Consider the following 24,137-nt stretch of genomic DNA (forward strand, 5'->3'; position numbering starts at 1 on the left):
CACACACACACACACACCACACACACACACCACACACACACACACACACCACACACACCACACACACCTGGCTCCTCCAAGCTTCAAGACCTTCAAACCCCTTCCCAGGGACCGAGGGCTCCTCCTCCTGACTCCGACAGCTGAGGGAGGCCCACCTCTCCCCAGGGCTCTGGCAGGTGGTAGGTATTGTTAAAACATCATTAAGATGGAGTCAGGCGTGGTGGCCCTTGTAGCCCTAGTTCAATTCCCTAGCACTGCAGGAAAAGTAAATAAAGGTGGCAACACAACCCATCTTCATGTTTATTGATTTCCGTTTGAACACTCGAGAAAGGAACCAAAGTGAGGTGGGTCTCCGCATCCCCCACTCTCCCAGATGTCAAGTGCTCCCAAGCACACACAGTAAGGTACAGTGGCTTTATCTGGGAGGGACTCCCATGCAGTATGAAGTGGAGAAAGAGGTGAGAACTGGGCCCCCGGCTACTGGTCAGGTAATGAGGCAACAGTCACTTTCCCAAGCCACAGTGAGGCAAGCTGAATCCACAGATTGTGAAACAGAGCTGTTTTCTCAGCCGGAAGACAAGGGTCCAAGAGTCCGCGGCATCAGCCTGCGCTCTTCCCCGGAGGTCACAGATCATCACCACCCTGGCTGGCAGAGAAGCGTTTAGCCAGAGCAGATCATGCGGTGACCAAGGCTGGAGCAGTTGGCCAGGGCAGTCCCGTTCACATGTCCATCTCCTGCACAGCCCGGAGGAGACAGGCACAAGTGAGGACCAGGGCCCAGCCCCAGTGTCAAGCCCCACAGGGTGAATGCGGACAGCCAAGGAGGTGGGTGGCAGGATGAGGGGGAAGAGGAGGCTTATGACCTCAACCCAGAGTCTCCTACAGGCTCAAAACAGGCAATGTCTCAGCCCTGTCCCCAGGGCCACCATGGTGGAACAGTGGAGACTTTCCAAAAAGTGCTTCATCTAAGGTGATTCCATTTAGAGACAAGGTATTCGGAGCCTTCCTGGCCCTTCAACCACCTCCCAGCCCCCAAATCTGAATGCCTAAGGGGTTCTGATACCAACGTGGGGCTGCCAAAAAGTGGGCATGCATATCCTGGCATATCCGGGCTCACCTAGTGCCCCTGGGAGGCAGGGGCTTCTTTGCCTGGAAAAGAGAAGGGAGAGAGAAAAACACCCACGTCATTGTTAAGTCTCACATCAGCTGGGTGTGATGTTCACACATGGAAGCCCAGCATTCCAGAGGCTGACACAATAGGCTCAGGAGGAGCAGTTAGCAAGGGCTGTATGGCAGGGCTGTAGAGATGGCTCAGGGGAAATGGGCGTGGTGGCGCACGCCTTTAATCCCAGCACTCTGGGAGACAGAGGCAGGTGGATCTCTATGAGTTCGAGGCTACCCTGGTCTACAAAGCAAGTCCAGGACAGCCAAGGCTACACAGAGAAACCCTGTCTCCAAGAAAGCCAAACAAACATACAAAAGAGATGGCTCCAACACAGCACTCCAGCCACATGGAAAGGCCAAGCCCTCCCCGAGATGTCCTCATATGAGGCACCCTGAACATTTGCCCCCCGGCCCTGTCCTTCGGCCAGCTTTTCAGGTGCCATAGGCGATAGATAAGCATCCACAGCCCGTCTCCCTGCTGCACCTGCCTCAGCTACAACAGGCTGCCCCCAGCTGCCAACGGTGCTCACCTTTAGGGATGAACTTCAGTGAGCTGCTAAATATTCAGAATCGGGACTGTCCCCGCTTGGGGCCATCATTCAGGAACTCATGGCCCAGCCCATTGCCACACTTGCCGCAGGACACCTGGGAAAAACACCACACACACACACACACACACAAAGTCAGTCTCCTGCCTCCTGCAGACAGGTGGTGTTTCCACCGCTGTCCGTTTCCTAAGCTAACTATAGGGCTGAGGGGTGGGACCTGTGCGGGGAAGCTGTTCCAATGCTACTGTTCTCTCAGGATAGAAGCGCTCTCAAAATCACAGCGTGTGGGCTGGAGAGATGGTTCAGAGGTTAAGAGCACTGCTTGTTCTTCCAAAGGTCCTGAGCTCAATTCCCAGCAGCCACATGGTGGCTCACAACCATCTATAATGAGATCTGCTGCCCTCTTCTTGGTGTGCAGGCACACATTCGGGCAGAATACTGTGTAAATAATAAAAATAAATCTTTAAAAAAATCTTGTGGTGCTGCTGGGTGTGATCACTCAAGCCTTTTGTTTTGTTTTTCGAGACAGAGTTTCTCTGTGTATCCTTGGCTGTCCAGGCTGGCCTTGAATTTACAGCAATCCACCACCTCTCCCAAGGCAGCTAACTCAAGCCTTTTTAAAATCCCAGTACTCTGGAGGCAGAGGCAGGCAGATCTCTACATCAGCCTGCTCTACAGAGTTGGTGCCAGGGTAGCCATGGCTACACAGAGAAACCTTGTCTCAAAAACAACAACAACAAATCTTGGGGTGCCAGTGCCCCTGCTGAAGATGGAGACCCAGAATAACCTCGTGAGGGAGCAAAGGAAGAAAGGTGTGACTAGTTCCAAGACCCTCCCTGGCCCAGCACTCACCAGGGCTATCTCACCCACCTGGCCCAGCACTCACCAGGGCTATCTCACCCACCTGGCCCGGCACTCACCAGGGCTATCACACCCACCTTTAAAGCTTCAGGTCTGTTCTTCTCAGGGCACTTGGTCACGCTGTCTGCATGGATGGTCTCAGTGAATGCGGGCCACGGGGAAGAGTGTGCATACTTTGAGTGACTGGAAAACAGCTCGTAGCCACATTTGGCACACACGTAGACACCTGTAGCAGAGGAAGAGCAAAAGCAGAGACACTGATTCACTCCACCTGTCTCTAATGCAAGCTTCCTTGACATGGGACCCAAGAAATGACAGTACGAGCCGTGAGCCCACTGTGGAGGAAGACCACACACCAGACCCTGCTCATAGTGCACTCGTTGGCTCTGGGAGAGCCAGCACCCAACAATGTCTGGCTGAGTTACAGGAGACTAGAAGTCACTCTTTGGGCTCATTTCAGCTGCTCTCAGTGGCTCTGTGATATGAAATGGTTCACATTTTAGCTTAATTTAACAATTTAGTTTTGGATTTTTAAAAAAAAGATTTATTTATTTATTACATATACAGTGCTCTGCCTGCATGTACACCTGCACACCAGAAGAGGGCATCAGATCACCTCAGAGGATTATGAGAGCCACCATGTGGTTGCTGGGAATTGAACTCAGGACCTCTGAAAGAACAGTCAGTGCTCTTAACCACTGAGCCATCTCTCCTGCCCCAAAGTTTTGGATGTTTTTTTAAAAGACTTGTTTTTGTGTGTATGGGTGTTTTGCCTGCATGTACGTCTGTGTACCGCATGTATGTAGTGTCTACAGAAGCCAGAAGAGACCAGAAGGAGGCGTCAGATTTCCTGAGACCAGAGTGAACTGTCATGTGGGTGCTGAGAACGAAACCCAAGCCCTCTGGGAAAAGCTTGCTCTCAACACTGAGCCATTTCCAGCCCCTTTGAGGTTTTTTGGGTTTTTTGTTTTTGTTTTTGGTTTTTCTGTTTTTCCTTTTCTTTTCTTTTTTTGGTTTTGGTTTTTCTTTCTTTTTTGTTTTTGTTTTTTTTTCCTTTTTTTTTTTTGTTTTTGTTTTTCTTTTTGAGACAGGGTCTCTCTGTGTAGCCTTGGCTATCCTAGACTCACTTTGTAGACCAGGCTGGCCTCGAACTCACAGCGATCCACCTGCCTCTGCCTCCCGAGTGCTGGGATTAAAGGCGTGCGCCACCACGCCCGGCTTGGTTTTGGTTTTTCGAGACAGGGTTTCTGTGCAGCCATGGCTATCCTGGACTCACTTTGTAGACCAGGCTGGCCTCTGACTCACATCGATCCTCCTGCCTCTGCCTCCCAAGTTCTGGGATTAAAGGCATGCGCCACCATGCCCGGCTCCCCTTTGAGTTTTTTGCTTTGTATTATGTTTTTCTTTGTTTTGAGACAAGATCTTGTGCCAATTGGTTTTTGTCAACTTAAAAAAAAAGTAGAGTTCCCCAGGAAGAGGGAATGCACCTGAGGACCTGCCTAGATTTTTTTTTTTTAATTTATTTGTGTACTGGCTGGTTTTGTGTGTCAACTTGACAAGCTAGAGTCATCAGAGAGGAAGGAGTCTCCGTTGAAGAAATTCGTACATGAGATCCATCTGTAAAGCATTTTCTCAGTGATCCATGGAAGAGGGCCCAGCCTATTGTGGGTGGCGCTAGCCCTGAGCTGATGGTTCTGAGAAGGCAGGCTGCGCAAGCCGTGAGGAGCAAGCCAGTAAGCAGCACAACCTCATGGCTTCTGCATCAGCTCCTGCCTGCAGGTTCCTGCCCCACTTGAGTTCCCTGTCCTGACTTCCCTCAGGGATAGAGTGTGAACTAAGAGCTGTTCACACTCTTCCTTACCCGACTTGCTTTTTGGCCCTGGTGTTTCGTTGAAGCAACAGAAACTGCAACAAGGTCTGTTTGTTTTTTTGAGACAAGATTCACACAGCAGGGCCCCTAACCCTGCCAGTGTAACCATTTGGTGGCCTCTCCCAAGTGGGCCTCTGTGCTGGTCATCGGTCTTCAGCTGGATACCCAGCCATGGGCCTGCTCTCTGAGCAGGAACAGGCTGGCCCTAGGGGACAGTCTTCCAAGCCAAGTAGGGAACCCTCGGAAAAACAACAGCTAGGAAGAAAAGTTTTCAACCTGTCCCCAAAAGATCACATGAGTGGAAGGGGGTGGGTATGGTTGCAAAACTGAATTACATAACTGTTTGAAAGACTTAAAAATGGGAACCTGCAGAGTACTGAGTCATCCATCCATGGCCCACCACTTGAGGGCACACACGCTGGAGTACGAACTGTACAGCCTGTGTCAGGAACCGGAGTGGAAGCAACACCGAGTGGAGTGCCTAGCTTGCCAGGACAGCCTGAAGGCAACCGGAGTGCTACAGCCACGACGGATTCGGGGGAGGCCTCTGCCTGGCAACCCTGTATCACAGGTGGCTTACATAGATGCACAGTGTCACAGCCCAGCCCTCTAGGGGGACTGACATCCAACAGATGCCGCCCTAGAGACGCCAGTACCATAGCTTTTTACCAAATTTGTCCAATATCAGCAGAACCTATCAAGAAGTCCATTCAGCAGGAGCTACTGTACTCAAGGTGTTCGGGTCAAACTTCTTCTACATTGGCAAGAGCCCACTGACACCCCAACCCAGAGGGCGGAGAGACTCCTGGGCCGGCGCGTTCGGGACTGAACGGAAAGTGCAGAGCTTGCCCGCTCACCCAAGCGAGGTCGAGAAGGAACACGGCCAGGGCAAACTCCAACGCGGACCTTGGACCACACATCCCATTGTTGTGCTCCAAAGTCCCGACCGCTTTGAAACCACGCGGGTGGCACTACCCCAAACACCCGGGCCAGAGAATCCCCCTCACCGTCCCCCGCCCCCGCGACAGATCTGCATTGAAGTTCAAGGCCTGCCCTCCTTGAGGACAGAGATTACCGGAATGTCTCCTCTCCTCTCAGGTCCTCAGGCTCCCCAATGCCCTGGCCAGCCCTTCCCCCGAATCCTTCTTTCCCAAGCTCGCTTCTCCCCGGTGACCACACTAGCCAAATCCTGGCTCAGGGACTCCACCGCCACCCAGAAGGCGATGCCTGCTCTAATGCCACAGGCTATACCTGGCTCGAAGTGATTCTGGAAAACCTCGCCTCCGAAGAAGCTGCAGAATGACATGGCTGCGACCGGACTGGCAAAACTTCCCCACCGGGGCACCTAAATTCCTCAGATCTGGGCTCGAGCCCGTCCCCTTCCCAATGACCAATCACTTCCCAGTTCGCTCTAAGCCCCGCCCCTAGAGAAGTACAGTCACTCTCGGAATCCCTACATCCCGCCTCCTAGCAGCCTCGCCCCCGAGGAGCCTCTCTTCCTGTACGCCCTAAACTCCACCCATCTGACCAAGCCCTTCCCCGGATCAGGTTCTCACTTCCGCTTCCAGAAGGCCCCGCCCGCTTCCGTGAAGCTTCGCCGGTTCATGTGGCGCTTCGGTTGAGCTGCTCGGCCTTAGGATAGCTGTTACCTTTGTGCAACAAGGGTGGACGCACATCCACCCAGCTGTATCCCTAGTCTTTCCTAATCCGGCGCCAAACCTTGCGCCCTGGGACAGTCGGCCCGTGTTTGGGACCCCCCAACTCTCTGACCCGGGCTTAAGAGTTGCCTCATGCCTCCCAGGGAGTGTGAAAGAGTTGTGTGGTGGCGCACGCCTTTAATTCCAGCACTTGGGAGGCAGAGGCAGGTGGGTCGCTGTGAGTTCGAGGCCAGCCTGGTCTACAAAGTGAGTCCGGTACAGCCAAGGCTACACAGAGAAACCCTGTCTTGAACAGAACAGCAACAACAAAAAAAAGAACTGTCTCAGAACTTTATTGAACAAAAAAAGACAAAGACAGCAGGAGCACTCCCAAGTGTACGCCATTCCTGACATCTTATACGTTTCCTGAGGTCTCCGGCTTCTCTTTCTCCAAATGCTTCTTTTGGGGTCCCTGGTTAAGGTGGAAAGACAGGAGGAGCGTTAGTCACGAAAGCCAGTCAAGAAAGAGCGCTGCCTGTGACCAGCACCAGTGCTCCCCAGAGCCTGCGCTACTGGTCTGCCGAAAGCGCCCTTCCAGCTCCTCTCTGGAACCCCTGGGCTCCGGAGCTTTGAACTAGCTCACCATGAAGGCCCGCTTCTCCTCCGCTGTCTGGAAACGTCCATGGCCGAACTTGGAAGTGGTGTCGATGAACTTGAGCTCAATAGTCTCCAGGGCCCGGCGACTGTGGTGCACTAGGAGGGACTTGGGGAGGGGGGGTCCAAGAGATGGGAGCCGTCAAAGATGGAGGACCCCCAACCCCTGTGACCTCCAGTTCACACCAAAGAGGACTAAACCAGTCACTCGCTCCGGCCAGAGCCCTTCCTTTATTCTCCCACCATGGGACCCCAAGGCAGGTTAAAGGACACAACAGGCTACTGGAGCCCACTGCCCAGCCCGCCAGGCTGCGCTCACCTTCCTCAGTGTGATCACCCTCTTCTTGGTTCCTGCAATGCAGCCCTTTAACATGATGAAGTCGTTGTTCACTTCCCCATAGTGGGGGAAGCCACCCTACGGGGAGACAGACCAGACCAAGCCAGGCTCAGGACACACAAGTCAGGGAGCCGTGATGGGAAGGAACTCTGTGTGCAGACCCCAGGGTGCACGGACAACGTGCACCACTCACCAGGGCAGCAGGGGCTGCGCCGCATGCTAAGTGTTTTCCCTGTGTTATCTCATTTAACAATACACCTTTTTGTGGGAGACACTGATGCTCAGAAGTTTGCTGAGCATCTGGTGTGTATCTGTAAATCCAGCACGTCAAAGGGTGATTTGAGTTGAAGGCCACTTTGGGTAATAGCAAGGCCCCGGCCCAGTAGCTCAGTTTGAAGAATGCTAGCCTAGCGTGCATGAGGCCCTGTGTTCAGTTCTGAGCACCACATTTAAAAACAGGGTGCCAACCGGGCATGGTGGCGCATGCCTTTAATCCCAGCACTCGGGAGGCAGAGGCGGGCGGATCACTGTGAGTTCAAGGCCAGCCTGGTCTACAAAGTGAGTCTAGGACAGCCAAGGCTAACACAGAGAAACCCTGTCTCGAAAAACCAAAAAAATAATAATAAAATAAAATAAAATAAAATAAAATAAAAACAGGGTGTCGGGGCTAGAGAGATGGCACAGTGTTTAAGAGCACTGACTGCTCTTCCAGAGGTCCTGAGTTCAATTCCCAGCAACCACATGGTGGCTCACAACCATCTACAATGTGATCTGATGCCCTCTTCTGGCCCACAGGTGTACATGCAGACAGAGCACTATATACATAATAAAAAATAAATAAAATCTTTTTTTTTTTTTTCCCAAGACAGGGTTTCTCTGTGTAACAGCTCTGGCTGTCCTGGAACTCTCTATGTAGACCAGGCTGGCCTCGAACTCACAGAGGTCCTCCTGCCTCTGCCTCCCAAGTGCTGGGATTAAAGGCATGTGCCACCACTGCCCAGCTAAATAAAATATTTTAAGAAAAAGTTTTAAAATTATAAAAAAACAAAACAAAACAGAGTGTCAGCCTGGAGGCTGTTTTACACACCTGTAATCCCAGCACTCAGGAGGCAGAAGCAGGTGGATCTCTGAGAGTTCGAGGCCAGCCTGATCTACAGAGAGAGTTCCAGGACAGCTAGAGCTGTTACACAGAGAAACCCTGTCTTGGGGAAAAAAACCCACCAACAGCAGGGTGTCTGGACTGGAGAGATGGCTCAGGGGATGTGACATTCTCACACCAATTCACATAAAATAAAGTTTAAAAAAGCAAAAACAAAACAAAATAAACAAGTGTTAGCCAGGCAGGGTGGCACATACCTTTAATTCCAGCACTTGGGCAGCAGGGGCCAGAGGGTCTTTTGAGTTGGAGGCTACCCTGGTCTACAAAGCAAGTTCCAGGATAGCCCAGGGCTACCCAGAGGGAAAACAAAAACAAAAAAAAACAGGGTGTTGTGGCATAGCTCTCAGCACTCAGATGACAGAAACAAGGACCAGAGTTTCAAGGTCATCCTCAGCTACATAGAAAGCTCGGGGCCAACCTGGGCTACATGAAATGCTGTGTATATTAAAGAAAAAAAAAAAGAGCTGGATGGTGGTGGCACACACCTTTAATCCCAGTACTCAGGAGGCAGAAGCAGGAGGATCTCTGAGTTCCAGGCCAGCCTGATCTACAGAGTGAGTTCCAGGACAGCAGGGCTACCAGAGAAACTCTGTCTCAACCAACCACAAAAAAGAAAACTGGCCAGGCGTGGTGGCGCACGTCTTTAATCCCAGCACTCGGGAGGCAGAGGCAGGCAGATCACTATGAGCTCAAGGCCAGCCTGGTCTACAAAGGGAGTCCAGGACAGCCAAGGCTACACAGAGAAATCCTCTCTCTCTCAAAAAAAAACAAACAAACAAACCCAAAACTAAAACCAAAAAAAAAAAAAAGAAAGAAAAGAAAAGAAAAGAAAAGAAAGCTGGACGTCACCTTTAATCCTAGCACTCAGGAGGCAGAGACAAGCAGATTGCTGTGAGTTTGAGGCCAGCCTGATCTACAAAGCAAGTTCAGGATAACCAAGGCTACACAGAGAAACCCTGTCTCGAAAAACAAAAACAAAACAAAAAAACAGGGGCTGGAGAGATGGCTCAGCAGTTAAGAGCACTCACTGGCTGCTCTTCTAGAGGACCCCGGTTCAATTCCCAGCATCCACATGGCAGCTCACAACTGTCTGTAACTACTGCTCCAGGGAATCTGACACCCCATACACAGATATGCATTCAAGCAAACAACAATACATATAAAGTAAAAATAACTAAAAATTAAAAAAAGAAAAAGGTAGCAGACACATGCTTCAGGCTCCATGGCTGTTTCCATCAACTCTGCGCTAGTTCCTGGGTCAACATACCCCATGACCCACAGTACAAGCTGCTCACAGGAGGTAGGAGGATGAGGGAGCAGACAAGGCCTGGGCCTTCCAGGTGGCTGCTCACTGGTATATCAGGCCTCCTATCACGGCCCTCCTGCTAGGACCTCGGGCCTAGCCTGTGGGGACGCTATCCACCTGTGGAGCTTTTGGGGCAGGGTAGCACCCAGCTGGAGCTAGGACCTGTTCCCCGACCCCCATCAGACCCTGCCTCCCTGCCTCACCAGCGGTGTGATGGACTTGTCGGTGATGTCATAGCTGGTAGACGCATTGTTTTTGACCATCTTCCCATCTTCCATGTGCAGCCCCCGGCCAATGCGGTAGATCTACCAGGAAAACAGCACAGTAGGGAGCTGACTCTGGAACCGGTGATGACATTTCGTGAAGCCAGTCAGTGTCTGAGTCACGCCACACCACTAGAGACCCCCTCAGAGCTATAACACACCTTTTTATTCAGCTCTGTACGGTGGTGGTAACCCTTCTGCCCAGCCCGGGCGATGGAACAGCCTACCCGGGCAGGGTGCCAGGCACCAATGCAGGCCACCTTGCGCAGGCCTTTGTGGGTCTTCCTTGGTAGCTTCTTGGTATGCCAGCGACTAGTGACACCTGTAGATGGGAGAGGCTGAAAGCTGAGAGGCCACTCCGGCCCCTGCTGAACAGTCTTGCCTGGAGCCACTGTCTCCGTCAGGACCTACCTTTAACACCCCGGCCCTTCGTGACAGCAATGACATCAATCACCTCACTCTGGCTGAACACACTGTGTACCGGCACCTGCTTCTCCAGCCGTGCTTGAGCCCAGGCCACCTTCTCAGCCACGGTACCACCATTCAGCTGAATCTCCATGATGTGGGCCTTCTTCTGCCGAAAGGGCAGGAGCTTCATCTGCGAGGCACAGTGTGGGGGGAGGGTCAGTTCACAGACCCTCCCTCACGCCTGCAGATGGACAGCCCACTGGTAATCTGAAGTTTCCCCCGCTTGTATTTATTGACAAGACACCGCCGTACTCCTGCCACAGCCCGGGTGCTGCATGTACAGCACAGGTTGAGGCCGACGGCGGCTCACGGCATCCCACGTCTCAGGGAGTCTACTTTGAAGATGCATTAAAAAAGGCAAGTCAACTCTTGGAGAGGGCTCAGGGTCCTGACGGACTACGAGCTGCACTTCAGGGAAGGCCTCTCTGAGGAAGTGACCAATAACAGCCAAAAAGTCACTAGGCAAGGCTCTGAGTGAGCTCAGGACAGAGGAGGCAAGCAGCATGTGAAAAGGCCTCGTGTCGGGGAAGACCTTAGAAATCTGGTGGGAGCCAGGCATGGTGGCACACGCCTTTAATCCCAGCACTCAGGAGGCAGAGGCAGGTGGATCACTGTGAGTTCGAGGCCAACCTGGTCCACAAAGCAAGTCTAGGACAGCCAAGGCTACGCAGAGAAACCTTGTCTTGAAAAACCAAAAAAGAAAGAAAGAAAGAAAGAAAAAAAAAAAAAACCTGGTGGGACAGAGAAGAGCCCAGTCTGGTCAGACAGGAGCTGGAAGGTGTCAAAGCCAGGCCGATGGAGGAATGAACTCCACCTTTCAAGAGTAGGTTGCTAACTAGACCATGCAATGGGGCTCTGGCTGTTATGAGCAGCATTTTCTAAGACGACACAGAGGTGGAAAGAGACCATCTCGATCATAGCAGAGTGCTCCACAAGCACTTATGGAGCTCCTGCTGTATACCGTGCTTCTGATAAGCCCTGAGGCCTACCGGGAATTAGATGAGTGTGCCCCTGCCTCTGTGGCCCCTGGAGGTCACGCCGATGAGCATCAAGTGTGCATCAGCAGCAAGTGTGAGAGTAACAAGCCTATGTTCAGAGGGCAGTGGGGCTGCCAGAGAGGAGCGGGGACAGGGTTGCTGCTGTGGTGCCTGGGGAACACTTCCCCAGAGACAAGATGCTTAAGAATATCCAAGAATGGCCCGGGCATGGTGGCGCATGCCTTTAATCACAGAACTCGGGAGGCAGAGGCAGGCAGATCGCTGTGAGTTCAAGGCCAGCCTGGTCTACAAAGTGAGTCCAGGGCAGCCAAGGCTAATACAGAGAAAACCTGTCTGGGAAAACCAAAATAAACAAATAAAAGAATATCCCAGAATGAGCATTCTGCTTACATACCAGTCAGCATCAAGCTGGACCCTGGGTACAGCCAGCTCTCCATGCTGGACTTTTGGCTGGAGGCTCAAGCCTTTCAGGACATTTGGGGGCCTGAGTGGTCCATGGGGGCACTACAGCGGCCCATGGCACTGACATATCATGTGCCAGTGACAAGAGTGGCCAGTGAGGTGACTGGCCGGAGCTTGAGCCTGTTCCCAGGGCTAGTGCTATTTTTAAGCTGACATTTGTCGGGGCTTTTCACTTTGGAAGTGGAGGATGGGAGAAGACACCCAAAAGTTGCTCGGGCGGAAGGTGGGGGCTGGGCTGACCTGGGTGTGGACAATGACCCGAATGACCTTGCAGTACTTCTTCATGGCGGCAAAGTCTTTCTGGAGCTGCTTCTTGCCGTCGGAGTCTCGCCATCTCTTGCAGGCTTTGGTAAAGGCTTTCTTCTTACTCTTGTGCCTGAGCCATATACAGAGTGCTCAGGACCCAGCCGGGCAGCCCCCTGCAGTGTCCTGCAGGCCTTTCTTTCTCTACCTGCAGCCCACCAAGCAAGAGCCCGGGGCCTAGGACCTCCCTACGGGCCTGGGCTGCTTCCGGTGCCCATCCCTAATCATTTTCTTGCTCTCCCTCCCTCCCACGCCCTCCCTCCCTTTCTAATGTGTGTGTCCCACTATGTCACCCAGGCTGGACTTACTCCAGATCCTTCTAAAGTGTTAGGATTACAGGCATGTGCCCAGCAGTAACACGACTCTAAAGTCTCCCTCACACCGTGTGCAGATTCCTTCCCAGCCCTCACTGGAGCTCTAGAGGGAAGAAGGATGAGTCCATCCTAGAAATGAAGAAGCCAGGGTTCCCAAAGGCTAAAGCCCGGGATGAACGGCAAACTCATATTCCAGTAGAATTACAGAGGGGATATAAGCGCAGATCTCCACCAAATGCTTCCCCCTCGGAACTCAGAGAATGGCACAGAAGGGGAGGTGGAAAGACTGTAAGAGCCAGAGGGCATGGAGGACACCTTAAGCCAGGCTCATAAAAGCTCACGGTGTGGGGGGCGTGGTGGCGCACGCCTTTAGTCCCAGCACTCAGGAGGCGGAGGCAGGCAGATCGCTGTGAGTTCGAGGCTGGGTCTACAAAGTGAGTCCAGGACAGCCAAGGCTACACAGAGAAACCCTGTCTCGAAAAACCAAAAAAAAAAAAAAAAAAAAAAAGCTCACAGTGAGGCAGAAGACACAAGGTCTACATATGTCTGGACCAAGTCCTCTGCATATATATTAGACATGTTATTATTTTTATGAGACTCTTTAACTTCATAATACAGTAGAAGCAAGCTAGGCAGGGGTGGCTCACACTTTTAAGCCCAGTACTTGGGAGGGAGAGGCAGGCGGATCGATGTGAGTTCGAGGCCAGCCTGATCTACAAAGCCAGTCCAGGACAGCTAAGGCTACACGGAGAAACCCTATCTTGGGGAAAAAAAAACAGCAAACAAACAGTAAAAACAGAATCCTTGATGCTCACAAGTCATTGCCTTGGTGAGGGAAGTGGGGGAGGGGTGTGCAGAGGTTGGAGCGGCACCCTATAGCCTTCATCTATCCGTGGTATGCAAGGGACTCGAGTTGTCATCCGGCCTGCCCGTGGTCATACAGCCCTGCACCATTGCTGGGGCTGGGAGTCATCAGTTAATTCCCACAGAGGGTCAGGGCTAAACTGGGCCTGTGCCTCCATAAGGTATTGGAGGAATAAAGTCGCTGGGCTGGGAGGTAGGCCTTCCCTGTCAAGACAGGGCAGCAGAAGGTCAGAGGCCTCAAGAGGCCTTTCTATGAGTAAGAGCTTCTGTGTGTGTGCGTGTGTGTGTGTGTGTGTGTGTGTGTGTGTGTGTGTGTGTGTGTGTTTGTGACAAACATAGCTCCTGGCTGTCCTGGAAATCACAGAGACCCACTTGCCTCTGCTTCCCCAGTACTGACTCCGAGGTGTGCACCACCACACCCAGCATTGTAAGAACTTCTTAGTTGCTGGGTTCCGCCCCCCCCTTTGGCTTCTAGTACACTCAGAGAGGTCAATTCTGAAGTTTCATCAGATTAACCCCAGGACTATAGTAATCCTGATGATTAGACATTTGTTTACACTTATTTATATAAGGTGTATACAAATACCACAAAGCACAGAGGACAACTCAAGAGTCAGTTCTCTCCTCAAACCCCATCCTGGGCATCTCAGACCGGTTGGCAGGCAGGGCAGCCAACACCTTTATCCTGAGTCATCTCACCAGCCCAACTATGCAGAGCTGAATATCTGATGCCTCTTTTGGGGGAGCCTCGTGTCCTCTCCAGCTCTCTGAGAGTACACTCGTCCTCTCTCTCTCTCTTTTTTTTTAAAAAGATTGTATTTATTTATTATTTATACAGTATTCTGCCCCCATGTGTGCCTGCAGGCCAGAAGAGGGCACAAGATCTCATTATGGATGGTTGTGAGCCACCATGTGGTTGCTGGGAATTGAACTCAGGACCTTTGGAAGAACAGGCAGTGCTCTTAACCACTGAGCCATCTCTCCAGCCCCGCGCCCTCTCTTTGAACCGAAGGCACCACACACACTAGCTGCCTGGACAAGGCTCCCCCTGTCTCCATTGCCCTAGCACAGAGCTGGGACAAGGCTCTCACCAATCCTTGTAGAAGCGGCGGCGGCACTCGTCGCTGAGGTGTTCAGCAAAGATGGTCTTGAAGCTCCGCAGGCCTCGAGGAGTGGCCACGTAGCCCACCACACCCACCACCACCAGCGGTGGGGTCTCCACAATTGTCACAGCTTCCACCTCCTCTCGCTTGGAAATTTCTGTTTAAACCAAGGAACAGGATTTGAGGGGACCTTCTGAGCTGATGGGGGAGGGAGCAAGAGGGTCACCTGCATAAGGCAGCCCAAGATGCCCAAGGTGGCTCACTGTAGTCAGGCTATCATAAGCTTCGGGTTTTACTTTACTTTTAATAATTCTAAATGAGGGGCTGGAGAGATGGCTCAGTGGTTAAGAACACCACCTGCTCTTCCAAAGGTCCTGAGTTCAATTCCCAGCAACCACATGGTGGCTCACAACTACCTATAATGTAACCTGGTGCCCTCTTCTGGCCTGCAGGCAAACAAGCAGACAACACTGTATACATAATAATAAAATAAATCTTAAAAAAAATAATTCTAAATAATAGTTTCATAAGCACTAGGGGAACCTAGAACCCCATCATTTCATGGATAGTCTTAGGATGCCATGGGTTTTATCATAGGATTTTGTTTGGTTGGTATACTGTCTGGATGGTGGTGTCATTGTTGTTTTGAGACAGGGTCTCTCTGGGTAGCCTTGGCTGCCTGAACTCACTCTGTAGACCAGGCTGGCCTCGAACTCACAGTGATCCACCTGCCTCTGCCTCCCGAGTGCTGGGATTATAGGCATGTGCCACCGCGCCCAGCTTGTTTTATTGAGGAAGAGTCTCCTCTGGCCTAGGCTAGCACTGAACTTGCGGTGTAGCTGAGGACAGCCTTGACTTCCTGATCCTCCTGCCTCCACCTCCCAAGTGCTGGGATTACGGGCATCAGCCACCATGCTCAACTGAAATAGATGTTCTAAAAATGAAAGAAGGAAGGAAACTGGAAGAAAGGGAGGAACAAAGTAGAGAGGAGGGAGGAAAGGAAGAAGAGGAGAAAGAAGGAAAAGAGAGAGAAAAGGTAGTAAGCGATCCTAGGAGAGAAGGAAGGCAGGGAAAAGAAGGAATGAATGAAGGGAAGAAAGGAGGGAGTCGGGAAGAGAGGTGGAAGGAAAGAAAGGGACTAAAGGAAGCTGGGGAGAAGAGAAGCAGAGAGGGAGGGAAACAGCAGGCACAGTGGAAAGATGGAGGCACCAAAGGTGGCCACGCTCACTTTACCACCGTGAAGGAAGGTGAAGAAGGGTCTCTACCATCGGACGGCAGAACCGAGCATTGCTAAGGGCTGGAGAGGGCCAGGGTGGATGTGGCTGGACACCAGGGCAGGGATGCAGGGCATCTGGACTGAGGCAGTGCTGTGGACCGGTTTCCTCCTACATCATTTGTTCTCGCTCTTCCTGATGCTGCGGCCCTTTAATACAGCTCCTCGGGGACTGGTGACCCAACCACAACATCGCTTTCGCTGCTTCTTCACAACTGATTTTGCTACTGTTATGAATCATAATGTAAATGTCTGTGTTTTCTGGTGGTCTTAAGTGACCCCTGTAGAAGGGTCACCATTGTCCTAGATTAAAACCTTCCATTTTGAGCCGGGCGGTGGTGGCGCACGCCTTTAATCCCAGCACTCGAGAGGCAGAGACAGGCGCATCTCTGTGAGTTCAAGGCCAGCCTGGTCTACCAAGTGAGTCCAGGACAGCCAAGGCTACACAGAGAAACCCTATCTTAAAAAAAAAAAAAAAAAAAAGAACCAGAGACTAAACAGCCAGAGACTTAGGGAAAAACCATTGGTCTGTGGATTTAGCTCGGTGGTAGAGTGCTTGTCTAGCAAGTACAAGGTCCTAGGTTTGGTCCTCAGCTCTGAAAAAAAAAAGTTAAAAAAAAAATTAAAGGTAGTAATAAAATGATTCCTAATGATATTCTGCTATATTCACAGATCAGTGAATAGAGATTCAGCCATCATCAGGGAAGCTTCTTTCTGTGGAAAATGGGAACAAATGCAGGGACTGAGGCCAGAAGTGAGTGAGTGAGAGAGAGAGAGAGAGAGAGAGAGAGAGAGAGAGAGAGAGAGAGACAGAGACAGAGAGAGAGAGAGAAACCAACCTTGGAACACATAGCTCTAAATGAGATGCCCCCATCAAATCCTTCTCCTCAGAGCTCAGGGAACCAGGCAGAAGAGGAAATGGGAAAAGCGTTAAGAGCCAGAGAGGACAGAGGACACCAGGGGAACAGGTGTCTCTAAATTAACTGAAAGACGCTCATATGCACTCACAGAGACTGAAGCAGCAAACCTAGGGCCTCCGTGGGTCTGCGCCGGGTCTTCTACATATATATATTATAGCTTTCGCTTCAGTGGGTTTTTTGTTTTGTTTTGTTTTGGTTTGGTTTGGTTTGGTTTGGTTTGGTTTGGTTTTTCGAGACAAGGTCTCTCTGTGTAGCCTTGGCTGTCCTGGACTCCCTTTGTAGACCAGGCTGGCCTTGAACTCACAGCGATCCGCCTGCCTCTGCCTCCCGAGTGCTGGGATTAAAGGCGTGCGCCACCTCACCCGGCTGGGTCTTTGATTCTTTTGCTTTGTTTTTCAAGACAGGGGTTCTCTGTGTAGCCCTGGCTGACCTAGAACTCACGCTATAGACCAGACTGGCTTCAAATTCACATGCGATCCACTTGCCTCTGCCTCCCCAGTGCTGGGATTAAAGGTGTGCGAAGCCATCCTGGATTAGTATCTATTTTCAATAAAAAGGTAGGAAAAGGTGTTTACTGGGAAGCCAAATAACAGAGCATTCTAAGGTGAGAGACTGAAAAGAAGACGACAAATGCAACAGGGAAACAACTCAGAATAACTTCTGGAAGTCCCTGAAACTGAACACACTCACTAGAACCCTCCTTCCCCAAGAGCATATAAACATTAAAGACGGCTGAGCACCACACGGAGACAAGCCAAACTGCAAAAGCGAACTCTCAGACAAGCCCAGCCAACTGGAAGAAGCAAAGACCAGCCCAAAAGCCTAGAGGAAGCAGAGAGCAGCTGAGCTGCTTTGAAGAGGCTCAGGTCCACTGAGCTGCCTGGGAAAGCCACCCTGTGACCTACTGAGCTGCGCAGGGTGTGCAGTGTGCTCCAGGCTCCAGCTTTGGTGGTGTGGACCTTGGGAAGGTGGCTGTCTTTTGAGTCATTTCAGCTCCTTTAAGTAACCCCCTCACCGACATTATTTGTAATTACCCCAGTAAAGCTCATTGGTTCATCAAGTTAGAGTTGGGTCTGTCATGGACTCTCTATGTACAGTAAGTAGACGTGTGTTTGTGTGTGTGTGTATGTGTGTGTGTTTTGCATATCCCCAGGGAAAGTCTGTCACACAACAGGCAGCACGTATTGCTAATTTCCACAAGTGACACATGAGTGCGTGCAGCAGAATTTTGGAAAGTCAAATGTGCACATGCTTGTAATCTAGGACTCGGGAGACAGGCAGAGGGACCGCTTCAAGCCTGAGCTATAGCAGAGCCCTGCTTCAAAAACAAAGACTGGGCATGACAGTGCGCATCCTTAATCCCAGCACTTGGGAGGCAGAGGCAGGTGGATCTCTGTGAGTTCAAGGCCAGCCTGGTCTACAGAGTGAATCCAGAACAGCCAAGGCTACACAGAAACCCTGTCTGGAAAAGCCAAACCAAACCAAACAAACAAACAAACAAACAAAACCAAAACAAAACAAAACAAAAACACCACAGGCCATTCTCATGAGGAGTATTTTTTTCTCCTCCTCCCCTTCTTCCTTCCTTCCTTTCTTTCTTTTTTCCAGACAGGGTTTCTCTGTATACCTTTGGCTGTCCTGGACTCACTTTGTAGACCAGACTCACAGAAATCCACCTGCTTTTGCCTCCTGGAGTGCTGGGATTACAGGCATGCACTACCGCACCCAGCTGAGGGCATTTTTTTCAGTTAAGGTTTCCTCTTCCCAGATGACTCTAGCTTGTATCAAGTTGGGATAAAACTAGATTGCACAGTGGTTCACAACTACCTGTAACTCTCCGCTCCAGAGTATCTCCCACTTTTTTGGTCTCTTCAGGTCCTTGCATTTATGTGACAGACAGGCACACATACATAATTAAACTTAAGTCTTTTGATATCAAGAACCACGGAAAACAATACAAGGGATTGGGCTGTATCTCGTTGTGTGACAAAACTTTTTTCTGTGGAGACACTACACTCACATCTACTCACTCCAGGTAGGGAGCCCACTACAGGTCAGAGTGCACACACCACCAAGGTCCAACTTAGTGGATCAGTGAGCTTTCCTGGGGTTGCTTACAGGAATATGGGTGAGCGGTTACTTAGGGGATCAGAAATGACTCAAAGCCCACTCCGACATGGAGGATAGCTTGCCAGAGCTGGAAACCTGGGGCACACGCAGAGCCTGCAGGCAGCCCCGGTCAGAGAAAGTGGCCTTCCCACGCGTCTCTGGTCTAACCCTCTTCCAGGCAGCTTTGCTGGTTTCTCTTTCCTTCAGATGCCTGACAGTCTTCTTTGCAGCTCAGCTCTGCCCTTCTGCTTCCTCTGTGCGGAGGGGGCCTAGTAAATCTGATCAGTTTCAGGGACTTCCTGGAGCTATTCTGAGTTATTTTACTTCCCGGCTTAAGGAGTTTCCCTGAAGGATGGAGTGTTTCAATCTCAAGGAAACCGTATCCTAGCTCTTCTGAAATACATTCTAAAGTTCTACAGGTAGACACTACAAGGGAGTGTTTTTGTTTTGTTTTTTTAAAAGAATATATATATATATATCATGTGTGTGTGTGTGTGTGTGTGTGTGAGAGAGAGAGAGAGAGAGAGAGAGAGAGAGAGAGAGAGAGAGAGAGAGAGATCTGCCTGCACATAAACCTACATGCCAGAAGAGGGCATCAAATCACATTACAGATGGTTTTGAGCCACCACGTGGTTGCTAGGAATTGAATTTAGGACCTCTGGAAGAGCAGACAGTGCTCTTAACTGCTGAGCTATCTCTCCAGCCCTACATGGGAGGTTTTAAGGAAGATTGGGTAACCCACTTTTTGTTTGTTTGTTTGTTTTTCGAGACAGGGTTTCTCTGTGTAACAGCTCTGGCTGTCCTGGAACTCACTCTGTAGTCCAGGCTGACCTCAAAGTCACAGCGATCCGCCTGCCTCTGCCTCCCAAGTACTGAGATTAAAGGCGTGTGCCACCACCCCGCGAATAACCCACTTTTAAATTTTCTGTTATTTTTAACAATACTGGGGATTGAACCTAGGACTTTGAGCATACAAGGTGGGCACTCTATTACTGAACCACATCCCCAAATCTTTTTGTACCTTTAAAATTTTTTTGGCATTGTGTTATTTGTTTGCTTGTTTGTTTGTTTTAAGACAAGGTTTCTCTGGGTGGGCCTTGCTGTCCTGACACTCAATTTGTAGACCAGGCTGACCTGGAACTCAGAGATCCACCTGCCTCTCCCTGCCTCCCAAGAGTTGTGTAACACGATGCCCAGCTATTGTCCCTTTATTTTGAGACAGAGGCTCACTAAGTTACTCAGGCTGGCCTTGGATTTGTGATTCTCCTGCCTCAGCATCCCAAGTAGCTAGGATTACTGTCCTGAGCCCTACAGGGTGCACCCCTTTGAATTCTGGTTCTTCCATTATCTAATTACCTGGGACAGTTTTCCTAGCTTCTCCATGCCTAAAACCCCTCCCTCCAGGTATTGCTTACTGTCAGGGCTTGACAAAGTCCAGCAGGGATCCTGCCTGTCCTGAGGGCAACTCCCCTGGACAGGACATCATCTTTTCTGGGACTGTGGCTCCACTTGGTCCACAAGAACAATTTCTGGCTCCTAGGATCTGGAAGATTCTATTCCTCCCTCTCCTGGTGCTCCCCCACACACACACAACCCCCCACCCCCACTCCCCGTGACTCACTGAGTCCAGGGCGGTGCACTTCTCGAAGGGTGTGGGTCATGCCGGCCTTGTAGCCCAGGAAGGCAGTGAGGTGCACAGGCTGTTTGGGGTCATCCCGAGGCCAGCTCTTCACCTTGCCCCGGTGCCGCCGGCTCCTCTTGTGAGGCAGGAAGCCCAGGTGTCCATGTCGTGGGGCAGAGAACTTCCGGTGGGACTAGGGATGGAGAAAGGAGTTCAGAACTGGGCTCTCTCTATGGTTGCCTTCAGGATGGGCCAGGAAACTCAATACTCCCACCCCACCTACAGTGTGGGCTAGGGGCCCGAGGGAGAGGTTGGGCGGTCCTCAGTGCTACCCCCCATCTACAAAAGGACAGAGTGCAAATAATGGAGGTTTAGGTATGGGGGGTCTCTGTCACCATTGGCTTCCTGCCTCTGCGAACTCAGCCTGGCAAGACTGGAAGGGTCCAAGACCATAAGGTAGGGGCAGGTTGCTGCTGTGATCTGTCCATTCCATCTCTTGTCCCTTTTAGTCCCCAAAGCATAGCCCTGGCCCTTTGCTGCCCCTTCAAGCCCATTCCTCACAGCACCAGGATTGCCCCTGCCCCTTCCCCTGAAATGCCAGTCTGTTCAGGGTGTAGCCCCAGCCCACTAACCATGGCGGATCCCGGCTGGCTGGTCAGGACGGAGCCTCCTCAGCAGGCCCCAGAGGTCGAATGACAGGGCCCGTACACTCAGCTGCCAGATCCCAGATTTAGCACCTGGCAGGCTCCTTGGCCAGCTCTTGTACCCAGCATGAATTTTGATGCCAAGAAGAAACCTGGGAGGGGCACTAGCTGGGCAGCCTGCAGTGGTGAGAACACCTGGAGCCAGGGATAGCATTTTTTTCTTACCATGGTCCTGGGGACTGGGTGATGACTCTTTAAGGACAAGGACCACTGTGGCCTGATAAGGGGTCTTGTTCTTAGGCTACATCCAGAAGGAGAATCTGAATCTGGTAAGGAGGTCTCCTATCCTGAGAGTTTTAAGAACTAGAGTTCTCAGGCTGGAGAGATAGCTCAGTGGTTAAGAGCGCCGCCTGCTCTTCCAGAGGTCCTGAGTTCAATTCCTAGCAACCACATGGTGGCTCCCAACCATTTACAATGAGATCTGGTGCCTTCTTCTGCAGATAAAGCACTCATATGTAATAAATAAAATAAATCTTTAAAAAAAAAAAGAGCTAGAGTTATCTATTGCTGCAATAAGGACGCCATGATTGACTCTGGAGTGATGGCTCAGCAGTTAAAAGCTTTAGCTGGTATCCCTAAGGACCCAGGTTCAGTTCCCAGCACTCACATGATGACTCACAACTGTCTGTAACTCCAGCCTCTGGGGATCCGACATCTTTTGGCCTCCATGAACACTGCCATGCATGTGGGGTGAAAACATACATGCAGGCAGAACACTTCTACACAAAAGACAATACCATAAAATAAAAAATGTAGTCGGGCATGTTGGCGCACGTCTTTAATCCCGGTGCGCGGGAGGCTGAGGCAGGTGGATTGCTGTGAGTTCGAGGCCAGCCTGGTCTACAAAGTGAATCCAGGACAGCCAGGGCTACCCAGAGAAACCTTGTATAGAAAAAAAAATGTTTTTTCTTGATTAATAGCTGATGTCGGGGGCCGGGCATGGTGGCGCACGCCTTTAATCCCAGCACTCCGGAGGCAGAGGCAGGCGGATCGCTGTGAGTTCGAGGCCAGCCTGGTCTACAAAGTGAGTCCAGGACAGCCAAGGCTACACAGAAAACCCTGTCTCAAAAAAAAAAAAAATAGCTGATGTTGGAGGATGCAGCCCACTGTGGGTGGTACCAGGTTCCATGAGAGAGCCGGCTGAATCAGCCCTGAAGAGCAAGCCAGTGAGCAGAATTCTTTCAAGGCCTCTTCAAGTTTCTTTCTTTTTCTTTTCTTCCTTTGTTCTTGTTTCTTTGGTTTTGTTTTGTCTTGCTTTGTTTGTGGAAGTGTTTGTTTGTCTTTGGGTTTTGAGGCAGGGTTTCGCTGTGTCGACTTGGCTGTTCTGGAACTCGCTCTGTAGACCAGGCTGGCCTGGAACTCACAGAGATGCGCCTGCCTTTGCCTCCTGAGTGCTGGGATTACAGGCATATGCCACCACTGCCAGGCTTTTTCCTTTTTTTAAATTAAAGTTTATTTTATTTTATGTGTATGGGTGTTTTGCCTGTTTGTATGTCTGTGCAGCACTTGTGTACCGTGTCCTTGAAGGCGAGAAGAGGACATCAGATTCTTTGGAACTGAAGTTATCAACAGTTATGAACCACTGTATGAGTGGTGGGCATCAAACCTAGGTCCTCTGGAAGACCTCTCAACTTCTTTCTTTCTTTCTTTCTTTCTTTCTTTCTTTCTTTCTTTCTTTCTCTTATGTATACAATACTCTGTCAGCATGTACACCTACACACCAGAAGATGGCACCAGATCTCATTATAGATGGTTGTGAGCCACCATGTGGTTGCTGGGAACTGAACTCAGGACCTCTGGAAGAGCAGCCAGTGCCCTTCAACTCTGAGCCATCTCACCAGCCCTGACCTCTCAACTTCTAAACGATCTCTCCAGCCCCTTCTTTTTTTTTTTCTTTTCCCCCTTTGGTGGTTTTGTTTTTGTTTTTATTTTTTATTTCTATTTTTTGTTTTTTGGAAACAGATTTCTCTGTGTAGCCTTGGCTGTCCTGGACTCACTTTGTAGACCAGGCTGGCCTTGAACTCACAGCAATCTGCCTGCCTCTGCCTCAGGAGTGCTGGGGTTAAAGGCGTGCACCACCACGGCCGGTCCCCTTCTTTTTCTTTTGAGAAAAGGTCTCCTATTATAGCCCATCTGGCCTTGAACTCATGGCAGTCTTTCTGACTTGCCCACCAAAATAGCAAATGTACAGGCATGAAACTATATAAATGGCTCCCTAAGCTGGTCTTAAACTCCTGGATTCAAATGATCATCCCAACGCAGTTCCTTGTGTAGCTCTAACTACAGGTTTGTGTGTGCCCCTGTGTTATCTCTCTTCTTTTTCTCCTCCTCCTCCTCCTCCTCCTCCTCCTCCTCCTCCTTCTTCTTCTTCTTCCAGACAGCATTTCTTTCTCAGTGTAACCTTGGCTGTCCTGGGACTCAGAGATGCACCTGCCTCTGTTCCCAAGTGCTAGGATTAAAGGTGTGCACATTATTTTCTCAGCCCTGAGTCTATTGTTACAGGATCAAGGTTCTGTAGCTGTAGAGCCACTAAGTCCACTAGGTGTAAGACGCCCCTCAGGGGTAATGGTTTTGCATTAGATACTAAGATTCTATGCCCCAAAATGTTAAGATTTGTGGGTCTGAGTTCAGTGTCGTAAACTGATGTTTGGGTAATACTAGATTACCATAAGTCCCTGCAGTGAGTAGCTCTGTGTTCTTAGTCCTCAGCTCTGGCAGGAGGTGACCAGCACCCAGAAGGCAAATAGGTGAAGATTTCCACTACCCAGACTGCAAAAGCCAGGTTCTAAACACATGAACTCAAGAGTTTGGGCGGTGCAACCCTGAACAGTGGACAGTTCACAAGAGCTCAAGACCAGAACAGAAGCAGGGAAAAGCACTCTGTACTAAGGGTAGGAGACCCTATTTCCCCATGGACCATAAAGGGACAAGCTTTGCCCCTTCAGAGAAGCCCCCAGGTTCACTGGCCCCCACCAGCCCCCTGAGGGACCTGAGGCAGAACCCATAGCTGGCCAGAGGGCTGGGCAGTCCAGAATGGCTTCCTGGAATAGTGAGGGCATTTGGTGTTTCTATTAGTCGTTGACTTGCGTGCTTTTGCCAAGCCATTTTTACCTTGTTCCCTGCTAACTTAGCTGATAGGTCAGAGCAAAGCATTTCCAGGAATCTGGTGATCTCTGTCCAACAAAACCAGAATGCTAGG

General features: G+C 50.7%; 2 protein-coding genes across 3 annotated transcripts; both read right to left on the reverse strand.

Moving 5' to 3' along the window:
* Positions 1-287: 287 nt before the first annotated feature.
* MSRB1 (methionine sulfoxide reductase B1) lies at positions 288-5,853 on the reverse strand. The gene is made up of 5 exons (XM_084761667.1): positions 5,695-5,853; positions 2,651-2,799; positions 1,695-1,809; positions 1,118-1,149; positions 288-735 (listed from the first exon to the last, which is right to left on the reverse strand). Exons 1-4 carry the CDS (start codon positions 5,747-5,749, stop codon positions 1,118-1,120), a joined length of 351 nt encoding a protein of 116 aa, XP_084617793.1. The 5' UTR covers positions 5,750-5,853; the 3' UTR covers positions 288-735.
* Positions 5,854-6,414: 561 nt separating this feature from the next.
* Positions 6,415-24,106, reverse strand: RPL3L (ribosomal protein L3 like). Of its 2 annotated transcripts, none has more exons than XM_084761637.1 (10): positions 24,050-24,106; positions 20,235-20,427; positions 14,300-14,468; positions 11,968-12,103; positions 10,211-10,397; positions 9,961-10,121; positions 9,740-9,841; positions 7,054-7,149; positions 6,724-6,843; positions 6,415-6,552 (listed from the first exon to the last, which is right to left on the reverse strand). In XM_084761637.1, the coding sequence occupies exons 1-10, from the start codon at positions 24,089-24,091 to the stop codon at positions 6,496-6,498; spliced, it is 1,263 nt and encodes a 420-aa protein (XP_084617763.1). In that variant the 5' UTR covers positions 24,092-24,106; the 3' UTR covers positions 6,415-6,495. The 2 variants fall into 2 exon arrangements, with proteins under 2 accessions (XP_084617763.1, XP_084617764.1); XM_084761638.1 differs by lacking the exon at positions 24,050-24,106 and adding an exon at positions 20,867-20,955.
* Positions 24,107-24,137: the final 31 nt, after the last annotated feature.

This window comes from Acomys minous (genome assembly GCF_964271855.1).
Source record: "Acomys minous genome assembly, chromosome: 16".
NCBI lineage: Eukaryota > Metazoa > Chordata > Mammalia > Rodentia > Muridae > Acomys > Acomys minous.